General features: G+C 42.4%; 1 protein-coding gene across 1 annotated transcript; it reads right to left on the minus strand.

The window, feature by feature from the left end:
• Nucleotides 1-24,457, minus strand: LOC119726065 (extensin-like). The gene is made up of 8 exons (XM_038197683.1): nt 24,348-24,457; nt 22,492-22,829; nt 17,981-18,014; nt 13,535-13,923; nt 8,191-8,299; nt 1,854-2,635; nt 833-970; nt 1-129 (listed from the first exon to the last, which is right to left on the minus strand). Exons 1-8 carry the CDS (start codon nt 24,355-24,357, stop codon nt 1-3), a joined length of 1,929 nt encoding a protein of 642 aa, XP_038053611.1. The 5' UTR covers nt 24,358-24,457.

Here is a 24,457-nt window from a genome sequence, read left to right on the forward strand (position 1 = left end):
TTACAGGAATATGATAAGTAGGACACCAACGGTTATGCTCAAACCGACGCCACAGAAGGAAACGACACGGACAGCTACTGAAGATCTCTTAGCACCGGCAAGGTCCCCAGCCCGACAGCGTTTGTCCACCTGCAAAATTATTAACCAAAATCAAGGGGAGGAGATTCAAATATTCTGTGGCAGAGTCCATATCATGTCTATCACACACAAGCCCAGTGTCGTGCCAAAAACTGTCCGGGGCGAAATAGCGTCCGCTCATTAGCACACTGCAATCTGAATGGTCATGCGTCCAGCCGGGCGCTGGACATTCGAAAAGTGGGAACCTCATTTTGACACTAGGGGGCGCTCTTCCCCTTTACTTTTTTATTCACACCTATCAATTTGTTTGGTCTTTGATCGATTGTGATACGCAACTCGCTTTTAACTTGCAAATACACATTTCTTAAGTAGGTTATGTCTTAAAGATTCGTAGATTACCCAAGCACAATTTTGGCGATGCACCACCAAGAGTTTGCTACGGAGAGTTTATTTTCCCAGTGCATTGTGGGAGATGGTCTACAAAATTCAATTCGCAGCGCGGGACATTTGAAATTGTTATTTTTTTCCGGTCAGTAGTTGCCTAAGCGTATGATTCGAGTCTCATGTTTTTCCCTTTTTTTCCCCAAATAATTAGGCGGAATATAACGCTATGCACATAATTAGCTCAAGTTGTCTACTGACGATCATTCAAATGGGCCATGTCTTGTCGACCGTAAACTTCAAAAATTGACCCTTATATGGCAAACTCTTAATGACGCACTGTATTGTGAATTGCTCGAATTAAAGAACCTACCACTGACGATAGGATCATGGCGACAAATCCAAGCGGAGGACAGATGAGCAAAACAGCCATAGCCAGACCAAAGTAGCTACTGATGCCTGTCCCGTCGTCTGAAACACGCCGTCCGCGACGAAGACGTCGGTGCGCCACCTGCGTAAAGTATGACGTCATGGGTCACATGCTTTATACGGACCATTCCAAGGACGCTAGCACTGTACTGTCAGGGAGGCCCCCATCAATGGCGGAATCATAATATTTCAGCAATTGTACAAAGTTTCTGCCCTATATGATGGTTTATCTCAACGTAACTGGAATAGGGTAAGCATCTGGTCCAAAAGCTCAATTATCAAAGAAAAAATTGGCGCACTTTCAGGCTCTATATTCGGGGCGGTCCCATAATGGACCGATCCAGTAAGCACCGCCCAATGGTATTCTGACCAATCACAGCCGTGATATGTCTGACGTGCGTGCACAAAAGTCCGGCATGCGTGCACGCGCGTATGATGCGCGTGGCAGGAAAATGCAGTGTGGCATTGGAGAGGAGCACGTGTTAATTTGCCCACGTGCACAGTGGGAGGGGCTTACTGGATCGGTCCATTGTTGAGGAACTCCTAACTCATGACAGTTGGGACGATACTAACTGTACTTGGGACGATGCCACATAGTTGGGGCGTCACATATATGCTTTCGCCATTGGGGCCAAGTGAGTGTACAGTGATAACATGACCTACTGGTCTATAGCATGTCCCCAACGACACCAGGCATGTGTCGGTTACCGACAGTCACCACGGCTTCTTTCTCATGTTATTTTGGTAATACCGTTTACGCCAAACGGTTATGGAATTCATCACGGCCGTAATGAGTGGTGGTACGTGAGTGGGTACGAAAGCTACGAGCTTACGATTGATAGTGCACTATTTAATTGTTCGGTTTTTCACCGTTGATAAAGTGTTTAAAATAAATCACGACTTAACGTGTCTTTCTAGGGATATCGGCCGTACTTAATAGGTGGCGTTAATTTTATTCATTTTACCCGGTTTGGACGTAGCTCCGGCCCATGAATTGGAATTTCACACGTTGGGATTGGGCCACAGCCTTGCCACACTGGTTGACCTTCTGCAAGATAAGCTCCAAGTGTGCAGGATATGGGCGGAGTATAGTCCGGTGGGCGGTCCGTGATGGGCGTGTCCCCAACATGACTTGTATAAGGTGGGGGCGGGACTCCAACCGGTGGGCCACTAAGGCGAGTGGGCGGGGCATAGCCTTGCCTGGATGAGTTGCCATTTGGTGAGCTCATGTCATCAGGAGGGGCAGCAGCAATTGTGGACGGGGCATAGCCTTGCCCGGCTGAGTTGCCATTTGGTGAGCTCATGTCATCGGGAGGGGCAGCAGCAATTGTGGGCGGGGCATAGCCTTGCCCGGCTAAGGGGCCAGTTGGTGAGCTCATGTCATCCGGAGGGGCATCAGCAATTGTGGGCGGGGCATAGCCTTGCCCGGCTAAGGGGCCAGTTGGTGAGCTCATGTCATCCGGAGGGGCATCAGCAATTGTGGGCGGGGCATAGCCTTGCCCGGCTAAGGGGCCAGTTGGTGAGCTCGTGTCATCAGGAGGGGTAGGAGCTGATGTGGGCGGGGCACAGCCTGCTGATGTGGGCGGGCCACAGCCTTGCCTAGCCGAGGGGTCAGTTGGGGAGCTAACAGCACTAGCAGAGGCTGTTGCTTGTGGGGGCGGGTCATTGCGATTCTCGGATGGTGAGTTGGATGGTTGGCCAGTCTCTTCCGTGCCAGTATCAGCCTCATTTTCAAATCGCTCGTATCCTAAAAGTTAACATTAAGCATACACAAATAAACTAGAAAGAAGGGGGAAGAGAGGACATCTCGATATACAGTATCACAAGTAAACTATAAAAAGTCAAGGCCCAGCTTTGACACGGTCCAATTAATGCGGGTAACTTGGTTCTGGTACTTAGTTGGTTCTTCTCCTAAGGACTTCCACGAGGGAGTATAACTAGGAGGCCAGAAACACCGGGGCAAACCCCTTCTCTTTAATAGCGATAAGTGTTACTGGGTTCTTTTACATGCGTTAGGCCTTATACAACATGCGGGACCTCCGGCTTAACGTCCCACCCGAAGGACGAAGCAATAATGGTTAAGTGCCTTGCTTAAGGGCACAAGTGTGCGGGCCCGGGCTCGAACCCATGTACTGTTGCCTCTGAAACATCAGAGCATGAGTCCGGTACTCTTAACCGCTAGGCCATGACACTCCACTTTTAACATTTGCCTTGATACATTATCAGGGTCAAAATCACATCCTTTACGGGTCAAAACGATATCTGCTCTACTCTGTCGTCTTAGTCACTTGCATCCTTCACAATTTGCAAAAGTGTCATCCGTGCCCCGGGATACTGTCATTTTTGATCCTGAGAAGTCAAATGTCATCCTGATTCCGGATTAAATCTAACCCGAATAATTACGTGTCTCTTTTGACATTTTCATTCGGTTTCATTATAGTTTATCAGGATACAGCACAGATCAGAAAAAAATAAAAGGATTTATGCACAGAGTATTTTGGGGTAAAAAAAATGCAACCTGACGCCACTTCCGCGATGGTGTCTATGGGGAGTCAAGAAAATTTAAGTAATTCCTAACAAAATTGGAAATGTTTCTCAGTCCCAGATTCATGTCTTATCATCATTTTTTGCAATGAATTACCTTCATTGAGATGATTCAAAATGAAGAAAAAGTGGCGTCAGGTTGCAAGATTTTTCCATTTTTGTCATTCGAATTTCTGTTACAATATGTGGCATTGATAACGAGCATAAATTTGAACTACTTCCTCTTAACCCTAAAAGGGCCGGGTTATTTTGACCCTCTCCCCCCTAAGATCTCGGCCATCGAGTGATGAAAAATGTTGAAACTCGGTACATGCACAGAGCAACACATCATGAACATATCCATGAAATTTCATAGGTCAAAGGGTTTTGGAATTATGGCTCAATAATTATTCACATGTACGAATGGTAATTCTACTCTGTGTATTTTGTAAACAACGTATATGGGAAAATTAAGTTTTCACCGGAACATTTTTATATGGCTAAAAACCCATAACAGCTCGGGTGGCGAAATTTTCTTTTCGAGGCTATCGCGGAAAAAAGTCGAGGGGGGGGGGGCGTATTCCGCCCCAGCCTTTTTAGGGTTACGTGCAGTCTGTTTTCTAGCTTTTGATGTCCAGAAACACACTGAACGACTGCAGTAAACAAGTCGATAATCAACCCATACCTGATGCCATTGGTTCACTAGTCGGTGAGATGAACACGAAACTCAAACATATCCATAGCCCATGTGTACCTCTCCTGCGTGTGTATACTCCGTGTTAGGCTCGACAGTCAATGTACATGTACACAGACTGGATCCTCAGTGCTAGTATAATCCACTTCCAAAAACAGCCAACGAATCATACATGTACGTGTTCCGTCATCACAATGGCACATGGCCCTTTTCACCTTAGGCCCGACCATTCAAATCCAATCAACCCGTTTTGCTCATACAATAATCTTACAATTTGTGTTGACGTCACAATGCGTAGAAAAGTTCACGATTTTCCAACGATACACTTCCTTGTGAACTGAACGCAGTCCGTGTGACTTTGTACAATTAAAGATATAGTCCATTTGTAATGTGTGCATTTTGTTCGTTTGAAGCAACGAAAGTGTTCAAAATCTAAAGAAGGATACTGAACAACTAACCTAATGAAGTCTCGGCTCAGCTTCAGCTGTATATTCCGAGAAAAACAGCATTCTAGGATTTCAATTTGAAATCAACTGTTGCTGAATCATTTTTTGAATTGGGCCTAAATTCAGCGTCCGAGACACGTTCTCACTGAGCCAGTTCGGCAGCTATATACGCGATGTCACGCACTGATCCGACGAATTATAGCAAACGCGCGCGCGTGTGCGTCGTGCCAATGCTTGCGCGTGCTTCGCCGAATGGTGCGTCTTAAGACGCACCGTTGGAAAGGCCTTCTTTCGTTGATTACTCCAAAATGACAGCTTGCCAGAAAGACTAATTTCACATGGAGTTTAGTCCCCTTATTATTTTTCAACCAAGTATGTTTTTTCTACAATAATTACGCCAGTTACTTTTTCAGATGGCTGCAGATGATGGACTCTGGCTTTAAACTAATAGGGTTGAGCTTAGAAACAAGATTTGTAATTTATTTTCTCCAGAAAAAAAAATGGGACCCAGTCAACTAAGAAACAATGAAACCAGCCAGCTAGAACATTGGGTGATTTTTTTGTGTCAATAAAGACACCATATTTATTTTCATCTTAACACGCTCGATGAAACCATCATGCAGTACGTACAAAAATGTAGCAATCACAAAAAAACATTATTAATGATACTTAAAAGATACTATGTACCCAGTAATTTCAAAATATAAAGCAGCAAATTAAATGACAACATTTTGGTAGATAGAAAGCGCAACAAAGCGGATTTTGCACAGAAGACATTTGGGTGTACAGAGATCACCCGACTTACTCAACTCTTTTTCTTTTAATTACAAAGCACTAATGTGTTTTTATACGCATTGACAATACTGTTCAGTATTTACATTCTTTGCAGTTTGAAATGCTACAAAGTTTCATTCACGGAGACACTGGTGATTTTTTTCTACTGTTTATGGCCAGAAAAGAGTTAGTATTTTTGATAACCATCTGTTCAAGGAAAGTCCATGCACAGCTCGGATAGCGGTTCAAAAAGAAACAAAGATGTGCGCGCAGAGGTGATCCAATAAACTTAAGTTCTTTAAGTGGGAACTACAATCCTGGCCAATTCTCGCTGGGCCCCCAACCCCTCGGCCCCCTGTAAATGTTGTCTGTCATTGCGTGGTGTGTGCTCCATCAGCTGGAGAGAACAACATTGACCGGGGGAGCGGGGTAGTGGGTGACGGTGGGAGGCCAAGGTTATTTCCAAGTGTCCCAACCATTTTGGCCGGGATTGTAGCAACCCCCCATTTTTCACATCTATTCCGACCGGAGCTCTGGTCGGAATAGATGTGAAAATGGGGGGGGGGGGGGGGGGGGGGAGGCGGTGCTACGATCAGTCCAAAATGGTTGGGACACTTGGAAATAATGCATGCCCCTGAAACCTTTGAAATCTATGATGATTTATCCTGCATTCTAAGGCAAGTCAAGAATAAATTTCAGAGCTTTAACATTCCATTTAAATTGTGTGTCCCTACTTTGCAATGTTCTTCGTTATGACGATAGATAAACTAATATACACTACTTCATAAAAAAACACACATGCTGCCCAATACATTAATGGAAATATAATACACCTCTTTTTAGTCCATAACTTAAATCTAAGTAAATTTACTCGTTTAAATCCCATTATCTCGTACCACAAACATCGCTATATATACAACATAAAACTTACAATGAAGGTTGGCTATTTTTTACGCTTGTAAAATAGTAACCAAAAATATGTACATGAACAGGTTGGTCAAAACAACAGCAAAGTTTATACACTTTTTTCAGGCGCAGCTTTCTCAAACTTTAGGAGACATGTTAAAATTGTTTTAGTACATTTCTAAACTACAAGGTCTTGGTGGTATAAGCCAGAGTTGCTGACTCGAGTCATGTGACTTGGACTCGAGTCGGACTCGAGTCGCTATTTTTGTGACTTGTGACTTGACTTGTAAATACCAGCTTTGACTTGTGACTTGACTTGGACTTGCAAACAATGACTTGTGACTTGACTGGGGATTGCAAAAAATGACTTGTTACCAACCCAAGTCAGACGCTACTCGAGCGACCCAATACACTTTAATTAAGCTATTATATGTTTAATTAGCTTTTTCATTCCAGAAAATAGACCTCAGTGACTGAATCCAGTAAAACGAATAGTTCCCACTAGTTTAAAAAGTGTTCAATAGGAATGTCACAACAAACTACAGTTTTCAATGACCAAAAGCTATCAGCTTCGGTCTACAAATTAGGCCACCGGTATCAAATGATCAAAAAGAGCAATGCTCATAGCGATTTTTGGCAAGGTATACACAAGGTATACAAGTGTTATCACTTTTATTTTATTTCAAAATGGCCGCCGATATGTTTGAACCGGATTAATTTAACAAACTCGCTTTGGCTGCCATAAAAAAAAAGTGATAGCACCCCAAAAACTGCTACCGCTGCAATGCTATCACATACAGCCTGTCTAAAAAAAAAATGGTACAATCGAAAACGATTTTTTTTTCAATATTAAATCTTAACATAAGAAAGTCGTTTTGAGCATTACATTAAAGAAAAAAGACCAGGCTTTCCAATACTTTTTGTTTCATCTCATTTGAGTTTGTCAATCCAGAGATAACTCCAGTTTACTGCGGAACACAAAAACGAGTTTGTGCCACTTTCTTTTGTGAGCTTCAAGACAGCATGGCACAGTACTCGAAACACTTGAACTCTGCCCATGCATAAAAGTGGCACAAAATCGATTTTGGTGTATCGCACTAAATTGATTATATCTCTGAATTGACAAAAGCAAATAAGATCAAACAAACACTATTGGAAAGCCCAGTCTTTGTTCTTTAATATTAGGCCAAGAAAAAATGACTTATTTTGAAATTTCATATTGAACCAATTTTTTTTTTCACACTGTACCATTTTTTTTTTAGACAGGCTGTATTTTCCAAATACATGGGTGCATATACGTTCCTTGCCAAAAATCACAATGAGCATTACTCCCCTCGTTTGATACCGGCCAAACCTTCAAGCTGATGGTCTAATTGGTGAAAACGGCGTTGAAATGGATCCGAAATTGAGAAATTGCCACTATTAACATAAAAGTGGTCACTAACCAGTTTGTCCGCAGGCCAATGACGAACATGAAGTATATGACGAACATGGTCAAAACAATAGCACGTGCACAAAGAACTGTAATAACGATGACCATAACCCTTTGCAAGCTTGTGGACAAAAGTGGTTGTTTTTAACCATTAAATCGCCACTGTTGATGCCGTCATGACTGTCTAATTTAAAAAAGAAACTGCGTATGAAAAAGTGTTAATATTGTTTTGAACGCCCTGTAGTGGGTATAGTTTATTTAACATTTATACAGGATGTGATTTACTTACAGGTTGAAAAAACTGCACAGTATTGCTCAACTTCAAACTTGTTTGAGATTTACCCTCTTCAAAAATCCAGTTGAAATATCATTGGTCTTTGCTTTCTCAGTGAATGATCAGTTTTGGAAGTGCACATGTCCACAAAAAGTGCGTTTATAACCGACCGACTGATCAGGATAAGTAAATAACGTATCATCAGCATCTCTTTAGTGGCTACGCAAATAATTAAATAAGGGCAATACTGTACCAATCGCGCATGCTAGGACAAGAACAATAACCTTGAAGAATACACAACGAAGAGCTCTCGACACCCTCTTCGCACCTTCGTAGTCACCCGCTTTCTTAAGCGCGTACATCTGTAAGGAGAGAAAAAAAACAAGAATGAAATCAAGCCACTAAAAAGATGCTGTGGATATACACATCAACCTACGAGAATAAAAACCCGCATTTCATTTTATAGTTGCCGATCTAAGGCCAAAAAAAAAATAGTCGGTCTCTGGTCAGACCAAAGTTCCAGAATTGATGCGGCGACGCGTTTTTTTTTTTTTGGGGGGGGGGGGCTCTTTTTTTTTTAAGCTTGGACTGTACAGACAAGGTTGGGTACTATTTTTTTTTGCTTTTTTGTGTGTCCTCATATACATTGGTGTCCCCCATAATTTGCCTTTGTGCCCTCCATGATTTGCCTTGGTGCAATTTCCCCATTCCTTGGTACAAACATTTGAGGAGGTGCGGCAATAGAGGGCGCTGTTGAAGCTACCGCAGACAATTTTAAGAAAAAAAAAGGTTGACGTGCATGGTTAAAATCGACACGCGCGCTGACCAGAGACAGATTTTTTTTGTTTGACCTAAGAGAGGACATTTTTTTGATGTGTATAGTACTGACTCACTCACTTGAACTACTTAAGCCCGCCAGTGCTATCGAATCAGTGCGTAAAGCTGATGCCCGAAATATGAGACCCATTATGTAGCACATTTATAAAGGGTACACAAGGTGCTGTGGCGCATAATTATTACAGCCAACTGCCAGAAATACCGGGGCAAACCCTTTCTCTTCAGTATTAGCGGCAAGTGTTACTGGGTTATTTAACGTGCATCAAGGGCGGATCCAGAACACAATTTTTTGGAAGGCCCAAAAAAATTTGGTCCCCCCAAAAAGTGGGTCAAAAAAATTGCGTGGGGTTCGGGGCCCGCTTAAGGGCCCCGAAATTTTTTGGATTCTAGATGCGCTGTGGTGCGATCTGAGGCAATTTTTGACCACTTCAGCCAATGTTTTTTTGAGGAAAAGATGGTGGTGTACTCATTGCCTTCCTTTATTGCGATGTCACATAAAAACAAAACAAAAATTGGTTTCTTTTTTTTGGGGGGGGGCATGGCCCCCTTTGGCCCCCCTAAGATAAGATCGTAACAGTTTGATTTCAAAAATCGTGTTTTCGTAACTCACGCCGTGCTCGCGCTGCTACGAATTGACTCTGTTTTTACCCCAGACACCGCATACAAAAACAAACGCTAATGTGTAACGCATATCCAGGCACCAGACTGTTCCTCATTTGCATACGTGTGCAAAAATCTTGCACATGCAAATGATCCAATACCAGGGTGAGAGGGCAGGTAGTGGTGGGCGCGTACTGCTCGACACCCTGGGGACGAGGTTTGCATTGGGTCGACTGATTTCGCGCATTGTGATTGGCCAACGCGTTGCAAACTCTTGGAGGCGCACTATGGACCGATCCAGTAAGCACCGCCCCATGGTATTCTGACCAATCACAGCCGTGATTTATGTCTGACATGCGTGCACATAAGTCCGACATGCGTGTTAATTTGCCCAGGTGCGCAGTGGGCGGGGCTTACTGGATCGGTCCATTATGAATCGCCCGTATTCTAAACCAGTCTTTGAACCTTGTACTTGTTGGATAATGTTGCCTGAAATTGGACCGAAAAGTCGATGTATTTTGCGAAGGAGTATCGACATAATTTTTCTTAAATGGCGACGGCCTGTTTTAAGGGGCGATCATCTTTGGCAGTAGCGTAATTAGATCTGTGACGGCGAGTGATGGGGGATGACCAAAATCTAGAAATTGCCCGGCTCTGAAAATTCGAAAAGCGGAGGGCGGGTGGGGTGGGGGAAATTAAAGTAGTTTACTGCCCAGCACCATACAAGCAAGGTCAATGGCACAGACTGAGATTGCGTTTGGTAAATTACTGTGCAAGGCCAAGAATTTGCGTAACGAAAGTTTAACCCTCTGAAATGTGATAGATACTTACAATCATTCTATGTTATAGGTCTCTGCGTTGATTGTGCAATTAAAAAAGCATGGCATTACGTATGGGACAAAACGTGGAACGTAAATCTGAAAACAGCCTATTTAAGTGTGACTAGAAAATAGTCAAACTTGCTCCCGGCTGACCCTTGCTGTAGTCAACGTGCTCCCAGCTGACCCTTGCTGTAGTCAACTTTGCTCCCAGCTGACCCTTGCTGTAGTCAACTAAGTGCAAGTTTGACATGTCTTTTAGTCCAGTTAACTATACATGTACAGTGTACCCGCCGCGGTTTATTGTAACTTGAATTATACCTGGGACCTACCTCATAAAAATAATAGATCCGGATTAGAATTCCAAATGGGAAGCAAAAAAATCCTATGAGAACGCCTGTCGGGGTGCAAGTACTTTCAATGACCGCTGCGATGTCAGTACGTTGTACGGGCGTCACCTGTTTTGGACAAACGAGGAATGACATTATTATTTTAAAGCTACCGGTACAGTCCATCATTTGCAGCTATCCAAATTTTGTTGAAAAACGTACTTGGTTGAAAGATAGCAAGGGGACTAAACTCCCTGTGAAGATATTCTTTCTGGTAAGCTGTAATTTTGAAGAAATCAAAGAAAGAGGGCCTTTCCATATCCAACGTTCGTTTGTAGTTCGTTTTTTTATTCGGCGAAGCGCGCGCAAGCGTTGGCACGACGCACACGTGCGCGCGGTTGCTACAATTCCTCGGATATAGCTGCAATCGGCTTCGTGAGAACGTGCCTCGGACGTTGAATTTACCTATCGCCGTTTGCGAGTTATCCACGCCCCTTAGACAACCCTATGGAGTTTTTGTACACTAAGTTTTGTTTCTCTCAAATGTTGCGCGTTCCGCGTCCATTTGTGTTACTGTGTATCATGTAATTGGACAATATTTCACAAGCTGCGTTGACGCGGTTCTACCGCGATAGGTCAATTCTGGCCCAATTCAAAACACGATTCAGCAACTTTTGATTTGGAATCGAGATCCTAGTATGCTGTTTTTTTTTCTCTCGAAATGTGTAGCTGAAGCTGAGCTGAAATTTCATCAGGTTAGTAGTTCAGCACCCTTCTTTAGATTTTGAGCGCGTTTGGTGCTTCAAACGAACAAAATGCACAAATTACAAATGATGGACTGCACCTTGATTCGCCTATTTTGTACATAATTCTGCTGGTCCCAGAGGGCTATTTTATATTCTTATTTCTTTTTGTACTTGCCGACTGAAAAACTCAATGGCTAAATGACTGTGATTTGACATTGAGAGTGTCCATGAAATGATTTTTTTTTCCGAGGGACACATCTCGTGCAACTTTCTTTCCTTTTCAAATGTATGAACACTATTATGTTATCCCTTTTAGGTTCATTTTATTCAAAAGTACACTTCTTCAAACATTGAAGATAGCCCATACTAATTTCCGGACATTTAAGAGCGCTGTTGCTGCGATGTCACTTCAGGAAAACCCCGTTTGGTTTAGGCCGGGTTTTCTGTTCATTTGTGAAAACAAAACTCAGCTCATTGAAAACTTTAGTGAGAAAACTTTATAATTGGCAATACTGTCATATACTGACCCAGCAACGAATCACCAAAGGCAAGAACATTTACAGCAGCAAAATATTCTGAATTCTTCTAACTTTTTGTGCTGAAATAGCTGTAAAAAAGAAGTTTAATTTCTGCCTCTGTTCTGGTCAAGTTGGATTGTCTGTCTTTGTCTAGCTTTTAGTGATATAGTAGCAGATGTGGACCCCGCTGGTGTGGTGTGATGTGATGTGGTCTGGTCTGGTCTGGTCTGGTCTGGTCTGGTCTGGTCTGGCCTGGTCTGGTCTACTCTGGATTGGTGTGGTAGGGTGTGATGCGGTCTGGTGTGGTCTAATGGGGAACGTCGAAGTGCCATTGGTCCGACGTCGCATTGGTCCGACGTCGCATTGGTCCGACGTCCCATTGGTCCAACGGCCCTTAGGATTAGGGTTAGGGTTAGGGTTAGGGTCAGTCAGCCTGAACCAGTGGAACTACACAGTATTTTATTTCATCGGACCAATGGTACTTCGGACCAATGGTACTTCGGACTATATTAGACCACACCAGACCGCATCACACCCTACCACATCAGACCAGAGTAGACCAGACCAGACCAGACAGGATCAGACCAGACCAGACCAGACCAGACTTGACCAGAGCACATCACACCATACCGCACCACACCAGCGGGGCCCCCATCTGCACTTATGTCACTAAAAGCTTGACGAAGACCAATGGAACTTGGGACTATCGAGACTCAACCGGTCTAATGTGGTCTGGTCTGGTCTGGTCCGGACTGGTCTGGTCTGGTCTAGTTGGATTTTCTGTCTTTGTCTAGTTTTCAAGGATATAGGAGCCGACACTGTTAACAAGTCCTGGTAATGTTAGTTCTGGGTTAGTTAGTTAGTTAGTTATGACTTTGCATAGGCTGAGATCTAACTGTCGAGTCGACAACTGTGGACTCCAATATTCAATTCAATTCAATTCAATTCAATTCAATGCAACATTTATTTCCAAATCATACAAACACTGTAATAATTACATGAAGAAAAAAACCCACAAACATCCGAAGCCTGTAAGGGGAATGCCGTAGATTTAAAAGAACAATACCGGGGTACACATTTTGTAATATGATAGTAAATACATAAGTACAACATATATATGTACAAATTACAGAACAGAAGAAATGTAACGGACGCACAAACGAACAAACAAGCACCCCAACAACCCAACAAACAATCAAACAAACGGACAAAGGGCGAACAAATGATAATGAGTAGAAGTTGAAATACTAAAATGATATATGATAGAGGAAAAATAATGCATGGATGACGCACACGTTTGAACTAGTTTGGAGTAATACAAGGAGGTATCTGTAGACAGAGGGAGAAATGCAAACATGTATAGGTATCAGGGTGAAACAAATAAAATAAAAGTTAAAAAAAAAGTTTCAATTTATAGGAAAATTGAAAAAAAAAAAAAGTGGAGAAAAAAACTATGTTACATAAAGAGAGAGGAGGTATTTTTACGCTTAAAGCAGCCCACACTAGGGTTTTGTTTTGAGCGCTTGACTGACCGAATTTCACAAGCGTGATCCATAATAGCCAATAATAGTGCGTGAGTAAGACTCGACTTGACCCGAAGTCGACTTTTGAAAGATCCTGCGAGCCTGAACGTTACCGCTTTCAATCACGATAATGGAAACTTATTAAGACCGGGGCATCTGACAAATGCACGAAAACTATACACATGTCAATAGGCCTATTAAAGTGTAAAGCAGACTTAATACTTACGTTCCTAGTGACAGGTTGAGTCCGAGGCTGAGAGGTGATAACCAGTGTGCCACCAGAAGGCAGGGTGGAATCAGGCGGGGGCGGGGCATTATCTTGCTCCGCTGGGAGCCCAGCACTGGGATGGGGCGGGGTTTGGCCCGACTCGTCAGCAGATGGGAGGGGCTTAAGGGGTAAGTCGGACACCCCAGTCGATGCGGGCTGCTCTGTGTTGGCGACGGGCTGAAGCTGCTGGGGGCCTTGGTAGGTTGGGAGGTCATTGAGACAGCTCTGGGTATAAGGTCCAGAAGCTGGAAGGGGCGGGGCATCGACTTGCTCGGGTGGGGGGCAAGACGGTTGGTTAGTCTCTGCCGTGCCGATGTCAGCCTCTTCATTCTCAAATCGTGTGTAACCTAAAAGATGAAAAAGGTCAGGATTACTGGAATGAATTATCAGGGAGTAGTCTGGCTATGACAGACGAGAATGCGAATTCAATGGGGGTTTTTGGTCGTGATTGATGTGCTTATGGTCACCGGGGACTGCGGGGTTTAATTCTGGTTGTTGTCGACGCTAAAATTGTCACTTTTGTTTCTCTGTTGTACCTATTAATTGTCGCTATTGTCGGTGTTCATTTCCACTAATATCATGGTTGTTGTAGCCTTAAGTGTCGTTGTTGTCGCCATTTAGTAGTCGATATTGTCACTCAGGCAATCGTAACGTTTGCGTCTGTTCATTATTAACCGGCGCAAATATTATCGCAACCGTTGCCTTAAAGCGTCGTTATTGTTCTTGCTACGGTTGTCACTATTGTCCGTTGTCATACACTTTTGTCGCCGAATTGTCGCTCCTGTTGCTGTCCTCATTGTCGTTGCACGGACGTGTGCGCTGTAGGACCCTCGGCGTACTTTCATGTTCTGCATTTTGTGCATACGTTTGCTACATGACTGCATTAACTTGAACGCACGTCTTTGACACTCTCAATTAAACAGGTGATGAAATCTGCCTGAGATTTGAGTTCTGTCTTTTGGCCGAGCCCGTGCTTGCGTAGATCTGCTGATTCCTCCACGATCAGACGAAGTTAGTCCTTACCTGTTGCCATTATTTCAGCTTTCCAGTCTGGGCGATCTCAAGACAAAAATCCCACATGAACCATTTAAGACATGGACAAAATTGCTGCTAACCCTACGGTGCAGGTATGTGTGATACAACATAGGTGTAGGCCTAGGTTCCGCCTCCACGATACGTCAATCATATTAGAGCCATTGTGATTCAGTGAAGTGGTAGTACATACCAGACAGAAATATCTTTATTCTGTGGAGAGTTTTGCATGACAATGCTTGCCAAGTGCAATGTTATCTAAGTGCATGTACTTGGGCCTGAAATGTACACAGTCAATGGGACTTTGCACAAAGTACTCCCTATCTAGACCCAAGTTGGCAGATGTGGAAGGAGCAATCAGCAGCCTCATCCAAGTATTAGAATAAGTAAAGTTCCTCCAGAAAACTGGAGAAAATGACGTCTGGTTCCCCGACCGGACAATTTCCCCGACGCCCAGACTTCTAGGTCAGCCAGCTCCGCGGCTAAAAATAAACATGACGACATTAACGGCCTTTTTTCAAAACTCGGCTTCGTTTCCGAAATCGCTTGAGCACTTTTAGCTTTTAATGTTCCGAAACCGTCGCGGCACGTCCCGAAACTGTTTTAAACTGCGATGATTTCTGCTGCAGTCTAAGGCAATGCGAAAATTATTTAAATCATTATTTTTGGCCCCATTTTACTGTTTTCATTTGGGGGTAGGGTGGAGTGGGGGTGCGTGGGTGGGGTTGGGAGGATGGTTGCAACCCCGAATCCCCTTTAGATCTGCTACTGCCATTTGAACAGAAATCCCCTCGGTGTGCCTTAAGTGACGTCACAGCAACAGCGCCCTCAGCTCTCAGGTGACGCACGGAACTTCATGTTTATGAAAGATCACTTGACATAACATTACCATAAGGGGAGGTGTCGTAGTTTTCATACATTTGAGGGGATATCGATTTTTTTTTCACAAAATATGTTAAGGTGTAAATTCTATTCCATGCACTTTTATTGTTGTTCGATTGCCTCGTGTATGTATAGGTTTATAAATTTAGTTCTTTCAGCAAAATTAAAACAATTCATGTAGGGATGTATGTGAATTGTTTTCGTCTTGCTATATTTAAAAAAAAAAACTTGTTTGTGATCCGTGGACACAACTTGAAACGGCGGTTGTGTTTTAAATCCCGCAACTTCAAGTGATTTGAATGATTCTTATGCTAAAAAAAACCTTATTTATTAGGTTTTCATATCCTAGATTTTAAAAGTGCTACTTGCAGAACTTTATTACAAAAGTGGTTCTGCCATTTTGGTTTCCTTTCTTTTGACTCACCCTGCAGACAATACTCTGTATACAAAAAATAACACACATGCTGTCAAGTCCTTTTGCAAATAAAACACAACTGTTTTAATCCATGATTTAAATCCGAGTAAATCTCCCAGAAACATACCCCATTATTTGTACAACAATCATCGATATAATATACATGCAAGGAAGGCAGACTAGTTTTGAAGCTTGCAAAATAAAAACATAAATGTGGGACTTATATACTGTAGAGGGAAACATCTAGGGAGGTCCAACGAAATTGTCAGGTGCAGATTTCTCAGAATTCGGGAGACATGTTGAAATTGTTTTAGGACATTCCTAAACTACCATGTCTTTGTGGTATATGTGGTGAAAACGGCGTTGAAAAAAAAAACTAAAGTAAGAAATGGCGGCCATTTACAGAAAATGGTCAAAAACCAGTTTGTCCGCACGCAAGTCTATGGACATGCTCAACACAACAGCACGCGACCAAACATTAAGAACCGCCAACACGACAACCATACGTGTGTGGACAAACTGGTTTTTGACCATTTGTATGGAAATGGCCGCGATTAATTCCAACATGTCTTTCTGATTTTAAGACATCTGCGTCTGAAAAAGAGTAAACATTTTTTGGAACACCCTGTAGTGGTAGGCTTGTGTTTTTTTATGTACTAATTCTGACGTATACAGGATGAGACTTAGTACATCGTGTACAGCATTTACTATACTGTTTAAAAAACTGCACTGCACTGCACTGTATTGTCAAAGATCAAAACAGTTTTAGATTTCGCCTCTTCAAAATCTTAAGTTGGAAACAAACATCCAGAAAATTGACTGGATTATCAGCTGTGTGTCCTTGAGTCCCCCTTCCAGTTCTGCATGTGTCTGTACCGAACACGCGCTTCAGTATCATTGGTTGTTTGCTTTGTCGGCGAATTAGAAGTTTTGCAAGTGCAAATTTCCACATCAAAAAGTGCGTTTTCTGAGTAATACCCGACTGACCGACCGATCATTAAATAACGTATCATCAACATCTTTTTAATGAGGGAATAAAATGTGTGCTTGGCTGACCTGTTAACGACAGGTTGCAGTCTGGATGCTGATAATATAATTACCCTCGCCTTCGGCTCTGGTAATTATCAGCATCTAGACTCCAACCAGTCTTAAACAGAGTGTTTAGAACCGGTCTACACTTATTCCCATTCATAAATGCCTTTTCGGTCAAAAAATAATCAAAACTGTTCGGTCCAAAAGTCAAAACAAGTCAAAAAATATAAATTTACAACGATTTTGTTTAGCTATTTTACTTCCTGTTTTTCGGGACACACCTCTAGCTACATTATAAAATGTTTCTTTCGCAGAACGCAGCTGTGCCGGTGTATTTTAAATTCAGGACTTTGAAATATTGACTCACTGCAGTTGCATGCTAGTACTGCGCATGACTACCTGAGGATTGTTAACGTTCAACCAAACAGTAAAATGCACCAGATTGCACAGAGTCCAATTTTCATGTGACACTGCAAAAGTGTTTAAGACCAGCCAGGCCAACCTCGTCCCCAGGATGTCGAGCAGTACGCGACCACAACTACCTACTCTCTCACCACGATTTATGTAATTAAACTGTTACAATCTTATCGAGACAACATGCAGTATCACATTTCATATTAATATGAGCAAAGTGGAAAGGAAATGAGTATTTTCGAGAAGGCGTTGACGAATGATCGCGAAAACACGTACTGCACGTTGTGAATAACAACACCAAGTACACGATAAAATTCCATTACTAGCCAACTGCGGTATCGATTCAGGATACAGGAAGAAAGTTTCCTATCCAGGGCTTACTATTGGAAACGAAGTTGGAAATAAAGCACTGGGGACGCGGTTGCAGCCAGGCGGTCTTTATTAAAAACCGGCCACATCGGGCTCTCGACCAATAGGAATGGGTGAACTGTGTTAGGTAATTATGAATGGCCTTTAAATTGGAAGTTAAAGGATTAAATAGACCACTGAGGTAACAATTAACGCTATTAAGCCAATCACAGTAGCGCCGTATAACATAAAACGAACAGCACTCGCCGCCCTCTGTGCACCTTCGTAGTCGCCTGCTTCCTCACGCTTGCGCACCTACATAGGAGAAAAACGAGAGTAAAAACAGGACGGCAAATCTCAAACTCCATACGGCGGTTCCTTTATGGGACAAATTTATTTACAAAGATTTCCTTATGGGGTATATTGTTCTTCCCCATCAGGAACCCTGTACAATTCATGTATAGTATATACTTTATTGTTCCGTAATTGATGTGGGGACTACACACGTGTTGTCCCACGGTATTATGGGGACTGGAAATGCTATGGGGATAGCAGAAAGTCTTCATAACTCGGTCCTAATGTTCCTTAATCAACAAGTGCCCCATAACTAATCTGGTACACCGTACCCTCTGGAGACATGCACACAATAGGGAACAAAAGATTGAATACGTCTCCACAGGGCAATTTCTATAGATGGATACGTCTCCACAAGGTTTTCACGAAATAGATATATGGATTTTACTCAGAAACTAGGAATTTCCAAGGTGGGTTGCTCCGTCGCAAATGGAAGAGTTTTAGAAAAGGGATATAAGTCCGAATTTTAGCCAAGGAAATGAATTCTGGTTAAAATAAGAGCATTTTGAAACTACACTTTCAAATTCCAAAACTTTACTACACGAGAACAAAGAAATGTCTCCACAAGGATACAAATTTCAGTAAGTGTGTCCCTTGACAATAAACAACTTATCCATAAGGCGGTGACGGCCGCTCATACATTATATAGTCGTGTTTGTATGGTGGAGTATATCGAGGATTTCCTATTATTTCCTCTTTCGTTCACACCTTTTGCAACAGCTCCCATTGTCTTTGTACACTTTTTCCAACCGAGGACGCCCTCAGTTGGACTCGATTAGAAGAAGTATGTTTCACACGTGTCCTCGATTTACACCGTTCAGGACATACGCGTGCAGACACACACATGTTATGGTGGGCCTCATGTTCCTCTTTTGATCATACTCCAACTTCAAGGAACTCTTCCCATATGTTTAATGAGGGATAATTTATTTGGCAAAATGACGACGGTCTGCTTAATTCAAGAGGTGATCATCTTTGAAGGGAGAAAAAAAAACACCCAATATGTCCTGATCCCCTGTGAGAGATGTAGTTATTTTTTCTGAATCACTGACAACAACTGAAATTCCGTTTGGCGATTACTCGGCAAGATTCGCGCACGCTTTATGTCCCATAATGTAACGCAAGTTTCACCCCTTAAGATATTCATGGATTTCAGTGGTTTTTGTTGAATTCTTCCAAGGAGAACAATTACAAGAGATGTTATGTTATTCACAATGCAGTGCGCCACCAAGAGTCTGTCATGGAGAGTCCGTTTTTTTTCAAGTTTGTGGTCGACAAAGCACGGAACATTTGAATGAGTATCAGTAGACAACTTGAGCTAATTTGTTATAGATTGGGATATAGCGTTTCGCCGCCTTACAAAAACACCATATTTATTAAAAGAGAAGGGCAAACATATACTCAAATCATACGTTCACGAAACTACTGACAGGAAAAACTAACTTGTTCAAATGTCCCGCGCTGCGAATGTGTCGACAATGAACTGGGAAAAACGAATTATCCGTGGCAAACTCTTGGTGACGCACTGCATCGTGAATCGCCCAAATTGCGATGATTATGTCATTTTATACAACACCTGAATAAATCCGCGTCATCTGATTGGTGAATTGTAGATCACGTGACATATTATTATTCGGTATAATGCACGGTGCGACCATGCGTTATACCCATGCGTTATACCGTTTCACTTTGCGCTTGTTCCATGCCGCGGTATTTGCGTGCAAAATGCATGCTGGTGTGCGCGTTCAGCGTAGCGCGTATTGTTCCAAAGAGCCAGCGCTACAGCGTTGGGTTCAAACATTTTCGTGAAGGGGTAGTTCAACATCTTTAAAATCAAAATAAATTGTAGTTTATAATTTACCAATCAAATGACGAGAATTTATTCAGGTGTTGTATAAAACAAATAACGAATGTTTTACGTTCGTAAGATGGAAAGAATAGTTTCATTCGGTGACAGATTGAATGTTCTATTCCACTCGGCTTCGCCTCGTGGAATAGAACATTCAATCTGTCACCTCATGAAATTATTCTTACCATCGCACTCACAAACATTCGTTATTTGTATAATAACCTTACTCGAAATATTCGTTAGAACCTACCACACAGAAATGCACGATCAGAAATACAACTCCGAATGGGAAGCAACACGTTGCCATGAGTATGTATCCCCAAGTATAATAACTTTTGACGACTGAGATGTAATCACATTGTACGGGCGTTACCTGTTCGGGACAAACGTAGACTGACATTACATACTGAAAGGGTTTAAAATAGGATTAACCTTGCGCAGCGTTTACAGAAAAAACTTTACAACTCGTCAACTGCTGCCCAAGGGCAGCAGGTACTTTCCCGCACTACGCAAGACCCTATTCATAGCAATACAACAAAAAGCCACGTGCCAGACAGTGTCCAGACAGTTGCCAGACAGTTGCCAGACAGTGCGCTGGAAAGATAATTGACTGGCGGCTGTGGTATGCAGTTATGAAGGGAGATGACTGTGTCAAGTTACAGGTCTTTGTTGATGTTTCAATGAGACTTGGCAGGAGGCCTGGTCGAAAGTTTGTTGACACGGCCTGGGTGTAGCCCTGGCTGCAAAGTTAATTGAACCAGCTTATTTGGCAAGGGTCGAATGAGGATTAGATGGAAGGTGACCGTCATTGGCCCTCAATTTTTGTTTTTCAAAAAATTCGGTTACCTGGGGCCCAAAGGGCAGCAGGTCACTCTGCGCAAGGTTAAAAATGATGAGATACCTGTTGAGGTAGAAAATAACAGGTATTTCTATCAAATTCATTTGTACTTTTGTCATATACTCAGACGACAATGAAATAAAACAATAAAGAACTATAGTATGAATTTCTGCAACAGCTGTGTTTATTTAGTCACAAAGTTTTGTGCTGGATACCAAGTAAACGGGCAAACCGCACACAATGAACAACTTGTGGGGGCATACCACACCCCCAGTATGGGTACTCAGACCCCACCCCTGCTAGGTTCCCAGACCTAACAGCTGCTAGGTACCCAGACCTAGCGTTACAATGCATGTACATGGACATGTAATAAGAACAAAAGTACAGTGTTTCAACCGATGTAACATTCGGTTAACTCGGCTTGATCATAATTCATAGCCTCCTGAAACTTGCGAGCGCTATGTCAAGTGTGTGATGAGAATGATCCATTTTAAAATCAGGAAAGTTAGTTCAAAGTGTGGATTCGGATCTACGAATCTCTTACACTGGTCACAAAGTGTGGATTCGGAACTACGAATCTTTAGTAAAGTGTGGATTCGGAATTACGAATCCACACTTTGAACATGTCGGACAATCAGTGTTCTCCATAATGAGCATGAATAGGACCGTCTGCGTGAAAATTTGTTTTCCGAAAATTTCCAATGCATCTTCACTGTCAGATTTTCCGCCGTGACTGCAAAATCTACTTTTAGTTAAAAAGAAATCGTCGTCTGAACTATCCATTTTGACGTAAGGAGCCTATGCACACAAAATGACTTGTACGGGTGTGTCGATACCAAACACGCCGGGGAACCAATGTTGCAACCTGACGCCACTTCCGCGCTGTGTACAACGTCTATGGAGAGTCATTTTAAGTATTTCCTAACAATTTTGGAAACATTTGTCAGTCCCAGATTCATGTCTTATCATCATTTTTGCAACGAATGGCCTTCATTGACATGATATATGAAAACAAAGTGGCGTCAGGTTGCAGCATTCTTTCCAATACTTCTGTTGACGCAATGGTTTAAGTCGAAGAATACACTCACAAGTGTGGATTCTTAATTTACGAATTCACTCGGCGCCTCGCGCCTCGTGAATTCTTAAATTACGAATCCACACTTTCTCGTGTATTCTCCTTAACGTACAAATTATAATGCCAAAAAGAGTTGGAAAGGCTGCCGTGTTGCTTGTAAGGATTAGGATCGACACGCACAAAAAAGTTCAGTTAAAATTCCTTACTGTGGTATTTTTGTGTGTGTACAGGATAACAAATGACTACATTTACATGATTACATGATTTAGAAGAAAGAAGAAGAAAGAAGAAGAAGAAGAAGGCATTTTCTCAGCAACCCAAAGTGCTATTTTCATGGAAAAATCTCTCGGCTTTAATCCGATACCTCATACATAAATATCCACCAATCCCTTTTTTTTTAAAGGCAAATGTTTTGGGTTGCTTTTTATGGGGTCACCCTGTATAACTGTTGACTCGAGTTGACTATTGTTGACGCCTTATTGACTCGACCTGACTCAAGTCGAGATTTGAAAGATCCTACGCGCCTACAATTTGCAGCACCGATCGAGCAAGCATGGCCTGCAGTAGTAACAACTGGATCGCTTTCAATCATAATAATGATGACAACCTATTAAGACTGTCAGTAACAGACAACTGCATGGAAACTATTAGAGTATGGAGCAGACTTAATACTTACGTTCATGTCGACAGTTCCCGGCTGAGGCTGAGAGCTAAAGACAGGTGTTCCACCTGGAGGTAGGATGGAGTAAGGTGGGGGCGAGGCATTATTAACTTGCCCTGCTGTGAGACCAGCACTGGGATGGATTGGCGTGTGGCCAGACCGGTTAGGAGATGAGAGGGGTGTAAGGGGTAAGTCGGACGACCCGGTTAACGTGGGATGCACCAAGCAGAGGTCAGGTTGCGGGTACAGGTCTTGGTAGTTGGGAAGATTGTCGGGAGAGATCTGGGTACCATGTGGTCCGGTAGCTGGAGGGACATCGTCGGTGTCTACCTCATTCTCAAATCGTGTGAATCCTTCAAGGCAAATGAAGATCATTATTTCTTGAATCAGTTCAGTGCTTAAATGTCCTAACAGTAGTCTGGTGATTGTTGGCGGATAGAATTTGAGCTTGAAAACTACTTTATGTTAGATCAACAACTCCAAGTTTAATTTATTAAAAAAAGAACACCAACGAAATGCTTAGATTTGCAGTTGTTGGCTCTTTACACTCTAAACCTCCTGAGTCAGTTGACCCGCAATCTAACCCAAATTTAATCAGTCCTTTTCAGGGTCAAAAATGATATTTTCTGGGTCATTTTAAACCCCCCCCCCATTCTTTTCTTTTTAAATGAGGACCTCTATTTTTTAAATATGCACCTTCAATAAGGATAAATTATTTGCTCTTCCAGCATTTTGTTCGTTTCCCATAATAGCACCACTCCATAATAAAAACATGTTGAAGTTTCAGCTCAGTGGATTTTACACTTTTCGAGAAAAGCGTGAAAAAAAGTAAAATCTTTAGATCACTAAACACGATTTCGTAAAGGCCCTAAAGAACGCTGTGTTTCCAAACATCAGTCAATTTGATAGATTATTGAAAATCACCAACATTTATTGATATTTCTTTCTAAGTGAACAAGGTAGACGGAATAATTTCACGTCAGATGTCTATACCATTACATTCTTTGATAATCCAATTATACATTTTGAAAATAACTCCGTGGTATACTTTTGGGATAAATGCAAATGATCCTTTAGCTTTTAAGGAAATAAACAACCAATGGCAGGCCGTAAAGCAAATTCAATTGTCCATATTTTGTCACGGTTACAGTGCACTGTACTGAGGTGGTTGTGATGGTGTCGGTGGTTGCTATTATTGTCACGTTATTGGTGCTCTTGTATTGGTGCTCTTGTCGCTAGTTGTCACTGTCGATTGCAGCTGTTCTTGGTTCTGTCGCTAGTTGTCACGATTGTCGCTGCTGTTAGTCGCTTGTATTGTCGCTGTTGTCGGTCTTGTGGCTAATCAATGTCTCTATCGATTTGCTGTTGTGAAATGTCGTTTAATACTCTCGCTGTTGTCGATCTAGATCTTAATGTCGCTATAATTAAAGCTTCCGTATCGCTTTGCTGTTAATCGTCGCTTGTGTAACTCTTGTCGCTGTTAACTGATGATGTTGCCACTTTTGTCGCTGTCCTTGTCGTTGCATGGACGAGTGCTCTGCAAGACACGAGCTGTACGCGTATACACTGCAAAAACTGGAGTGTTAAATTTACACCATTGGTATCTATATAGGACCATCTGGTGTTAAATATTACTGGTGTTGTCCTATATAGATACCGAATGGTGTTAAATTAACACTACAGTTTTTGCAGTGTACGTACCAAATCACTTCATTTCGTGTATGGGCTAGCCTCAATATGGACCTCTTCGACAGCTATACATAATTATACATGTATAGGCCTACACTTGTGATACGCCAGTATTGCGTGCCAAACGTTGCTCAATAAGATCTTTAATTCTTCTGTTACATGTAGACCGAATCAGTCCTTACCTGTTGCCATTACTACAACTTTCCAGTCTCGCCGATCTCAAGGCAAAAATCCCGCACAAACCAGTCAAAACATGGAGTAACCATTACGCGCCCCGTATTGTACAAGTCTA

This window comes from Patiria miniata, unplaced genomic scaffold (assembly GCF_015706575.1).
Source record: "Patiria miniata isolate m_02_andy unplaced genomic scaffold, ASM1570657v1 HiC_scaffold_19, whole genome shotgun sequence".
Classification (NCBI taxonomy): domain Eukaryota; kingdom Metazoa; phylum Echinodermata; class Asteroidea; order Valvatida; family Asterinidae; genus Patiria; species Patiria miniata.